The sequence below is a fragment of the Penaeus chinensis genome, chromosome 2 (assembly GCF_019202785.1).
Source record: "Penaeus chinensis breed Huanghai No. 1 chromosome 2, ASM1920278v2, whole genome shotgun sequence".
Classification (NCBI taxonomy): Eukaryota; Metazoa; Arthropoda; class Malacostraca; order Decapoda; family Penaeidae; genus Penaeus; species Penaeus chinensis.
The window spans coordinates 38345568-38350567 of record NC_061820.1 but is presented as its reverse complement, the minus strand read 5'-3'; the positions used below and the strand labels follow the sequence as shown (position 1 = coordinate 38350567).

General features: G+C 32.1%; 1 protein-coding gene across 2 annotated transcripts in view; it reads left to right on the top strand.

Annotated features, from left to right (window-relative positions):
- LOC125031198 overlaps positions 1-5000 on the top strand; it is a 10900-nt gene that overhangs the window by 1165 nt on the left and 4735 nt on the right. Inside the window, exons 1-3 of one of the 2 annotated variants that reach the window (XM_047621808.1) lie at positions 3077-3531; positions 3730-3935; positions 4280-4516. In XM_047621808.1, coding sequence (XP_047477764.1) covers positions 3489-3531; positions 3730-3935; positions 4280-4516 — 486 coding nt within the window. In that variant the 5' untranslated portion in view covers positions 3077-3488. Of the gene's footprint in view, positions 1-3076; positions 3532-3729; positions 3936-4279; positions 4517-5000 lie in introns of those variants that run through there. The other variant, XM_047621817.1, reaches the window with a different exon arrangement.

Genomic DNA, 5000 nt, shown 5'->3' with positions numbered 1-5000 from the left:
TTATTATTATTATTATTATTATTATTACTGTTATTATTATTACCATCATCATTATCATTAACATTACCATTATTAGTTTTTTATTATAATCATTATTAGTATTATCTTTATTATGATGGTCATCATCATCATTATTAATAATCTTATTACTATTATCATTATTATCAATATTATTATTATTATGATGATGATGATGATGATGGTGATTATTATTACCATTATTATTATCATTATTATTATTATTATCTTGATTAGTATCACCATTATTATTATTATTATTACTAACATTATCATTATTATTTTATTATTATTATCATTATTATTATTGTTATTACTATTATTATTGTCATTATCATTTTAATTATCATTTTAAAATTACCTTTATTACTGTCATTGCCTTTATCATTATTATCATTTACTTTTATTATTGTTCTCATTCTTGTTCGTATTAAGTTATTATTGTTGTTATAATAATCATTGTTATCAATATTGTTATTATTAGTATTATCATTATCATCATCATTATTATTACTGTTTCTATTATCATTCATATTCTCCTTATTGTTATTATTATTATTATAATTATAATTATTATTATTATTATTATTATTATTGTTATTATTGTTATTATTATTATTAACTTTGTTGTTGTTGTTATTATTATCATTATCACTTTCACTATCATTATTATTATTATTATTATTATTATTATCATTATTATTATTATTATTATCATGTTATAATAATCATTGTTATCAATATTGTTATTAATAGTATTATCATTATCATCATCATTATTATTACTGTTTCTATTATCATTCATATTCTCCTTATTGTTATTATTATTATTATAATTATAATTATTATTATTATTATTATTATTATTATTGTTATTATTGTTATTATTATTATTAACTTTGTTGTTGTTGTTATTATTATCATTATCACTTTCGCTATCATTATTATTATTATTATTATTATCATTATTATTATTATCATTATTATCATTATCATTACTATTATTATTATTATAATTATTATTATTATTATCATTATTATCATTACTGTTATTACTATCACTTTTGTTGTCAATATTTTCCTACTATTAATTTTTTTCTTACTCCTGTTATTGTTATCATTAATATTATTATCATTATTATTATTATTATTATTATTATTATTATAATTATCATTGTTTCCATTATTATTTTTATCCTTATCATTATTTTCTTGATTGTTCTTATCAATACAATTATTATTATTATTATTATTATTATTACCAGTATTATTATCATTATTATCATTATTATGACTATCACTATTATTATAATTATTATAATCATCATCTTATTATCATTATCATTACATCATCATCATCATGATCATCAATTATTGATAATATCATTATTACCATCTTCATCATCATTATCAATATAATCAATATAACAATATCATTATTAATACCATTATCATTCTCGTAATCTTTGCTATTTTGTGGTTAGTTTATTATCATTGTTATTGATATTATGATTATTATTATTGATATTATTATTTTTACTACTACTACTACTACTGCTACTACTACTACTACTGTCATTTATAAATGTAAGAACAATATTTTAATCATTATAATTTGCAGCCGTACTTCTCTCATTATTAGATGCACGTTGTTTTGCAATCGGCCTCTTGCTCATGAATTTTAGTGAGGTTTATAGCCTTGTCCATTAATGACGTTTTTTCTACTCTCAAAGAGTTGCACACTTTACCTTTTCCTCGCATCTCTCTTATCACACTCTTTGCCAAGCCCATTTCCTCTCTTTCGACAAAAAAAAAAAAAAAAAAAAAAAAAAAAAAAAAAAAAAAAAAAATCTATTCCCTTTTAAATTTCTGCTTTTATTCCCCGTGCCGAATATATCCACTTTTATGTGTGATTTACTTTTGCATTTTTTTTTCACACTATACCAACGCATAAAGAAAATTCAGTGTGGTTTTGGGTGGTGGAGAGAAGAGGGACGGCGAGAGAGTTTGAGAAAATAGTTTACTTTATATGTCGTCGCCTAGCGGGGGTGTTTTTTCCTCAACATTAACAAACTACCAAAGCATAACCTAAATTCCAAGGAGTTACCGTCATGGTGGCTAAGACGGGATGGTATATTCAGCCGTTAGTCGATTTGTAAATTCAACACGTTTATGATATTCTTATTTTCTCAGGATGGTTATGTATCTGATCTTTTTGCACCGGTTCTTGCTTAAGTATATTTCTATAAAAAAAAAAAAATCTTTATAGACGAAATATAATGTCGCCATTCCTACTGCGATTTTATGCCTTATTATCTTCGTTATGTCAGCATAATGCCTTCCTGTTGCCTATAACCATTTCCCCTTCTCCTATTTCCCCTTTCACTGGTATGGAGTCTGCAGCTGTGATAACATTAGGGACTCACAAGTGTTTCCGTGAATATTCGGAGAAATGGTAAATATCAAGGTTATTGAAAAATATGGAGAACCGACATCCCATTTCTGCAGTTAGAGTGACGTACAAGATGAATATGGATTTACGTAACAGAGAACAATGCATGAAAGTGCGTTTTCTTGCGGTCATAGTGTTCAATCGTTTTGCAAATCTTTCATACTGCTCTAAAACACCGAGGCGACATCTGTACCCGGAAAACAATTGAACTTATTTCATCGTAGATCGTCAGGTAATGAACGAGAGAGCGAATCCGGGACCTTGTGTTTGCGTTGGGACTCCGCCCTTCGGTATTTACCCGCATGATGACATCTTCCTGTTGAACATCCTAGCATGGTGTAAATACCGACCCCGAGTGTGTGTGTGTGTGTGTGTGTGTGTGTGTGTGTGTGTGTGTTGTTTATACACCGTCCTCGCCACACATAAGCACCTACACTCTCCTCGGACTGTACACACCAACTCTTGGGGCGTTAGTTTTCTTTCACAATGCGTTAGTCTGGGATAGATTGTTATTTTAATACCCTCATTCACAAACGATGGATGTCTTAGGTTTTTTCTTTGTTTCTTTATATATTTTTTATGTATATTCATATAATTTTTATATATTTTATATATCTTAATATATTTTCATATATATTTTTTTTCTTTATTATATGATTAAAAGATTTATCCGTCTCTACGCCTGTAAATAAACAAGTGCAAGGCACTCCGTCCCCACATTAAGAACCAAAACACATTAAAATAACATACAGGCCCAAGGTTATAACGCAGATGGACGTGCTCGACCCTGATATTGTATTTTCAAGCTCGTGACGTCATAGCTTCCTGCTAATGACGTTATCGTGACACGGAAACAGAACAACAATTGAGGCTTTCGGGAAATGCAGGCCATTGTTGTTGATCCCGCCGGCGCTCACTCTTCGCCATTTTCATTGCCATCGCGGCGTCCAGCAGGTGGCTCTGCCCGGTGACGTCAGACAGCCGGCGACTCACGCTGGCACGCTCAAACAAGAAAACTATGGCACACTTAGTCATTCTACTCTCCACACTCTATTTTTATGGTACAGTGGGCATATATGTATGCTATATATAGAGAGATATTTACGGAAAGATGATAGATCGGTCGATAGATAGATAGATAGATAGATAGATAGATGAATATACACAGCCGTGTGTGTATGTGTGTGGGGGAGGGGGGGTATTTACATATATCTGTGACACGCAAACACTGTTCTCTAATTTTTAATTGCAACTTTCAGGCTTCGCAGCCCCTTCACTGGCGCAGAAGACGCAGCTGCAGGCGCACCTGGAGCACCTGGACGGCGTGCGGAACCCCATGGCGGCGACCGACGAGCCGCGGTTGGAGGCACGACGCTACATCAAGGAAAAGTTCCGCGAACTCGGCCTCCAGGTTCACAGTCAGACCTTCAACACCATCCTCAAGCCTCAGTATGATGAACAAACGGTGAGTTTTCGCATGGGATTGGCAAAGGTGACGTTTCCATTGGCAACATTTTGCTGGTGAATTCTGTTGTGTTGATTGGTCGTCCTGTTGGCGCAGCGCAAATATCCGGCACCACCTTTCTATTCTGCTTTGACGTAATGATCTCCATCGAAATGAGGTTAATCGTGATTATATACGCCCGATTCACAATACTATGATTCAACAGAAAGAGAGAGAGAGAGAGAGAGAGAGAGAGAGAGAGAGAGAGAGAGAGAGAGAGAGAGAGAGAGAGAGAGAGAGAGAGAGAGAACCAGAAAGAAAGAAACTGAAAGAAGTATCCCTACAAAATATTCTTTCTTCCTCAGGTATCCGGCGAGAATCTCGTGGGCATCGCTCCCGGGACGGTGGGCGGTCCAGTAATGGTAGTAGGAGCTGACTACGACACGCCCCCCCAGAGCTCGCCCCTGGAGGACAACGGCGCGGGCGTGGCTGCTCTGCTGGAGGTGGCGAGACATTTCATGCACGAGACGGGCGCGAACGGGCCCTTTCAGAGACTCAACACCGTCATATTTGTTGCTTTTGATCTGAACGTCAAAGCTTATGTGAGTTCTGGGCTGAATGTGTGTTCGTTATTATCTTTGTCGTTGTTTTCGTTCGAGACTACTAGTACTAATGATAATGAAGATGGTGATCATTATTTTTATAAAAATGAAGATGATAATGGTGTTTATTACTTCTGTTGTTATCGTTTTCGTTGTTATTATCATAATGATTACTATTACTACTAATACTACTATTACTACTATTACTACTACTATTACTAGTGCCAGTACTGTAGCTACTTCTACTTCTAGTAGTAGTAGTACTATTATCATTAAAACTACTATCATTATTATTATAATTATAATAACAGTTATCATTATTGGTATTATTATTATTATTACTATTATTATTATAATTATTATTATTATCCTTTTCATCATCATCATCATCATTATCATTACTGTTATTTTCATAATCAATATTATTACCATCTTTAGCATTATTGTTATCATTAATATAATTATCACTATTTCTAATATTGTT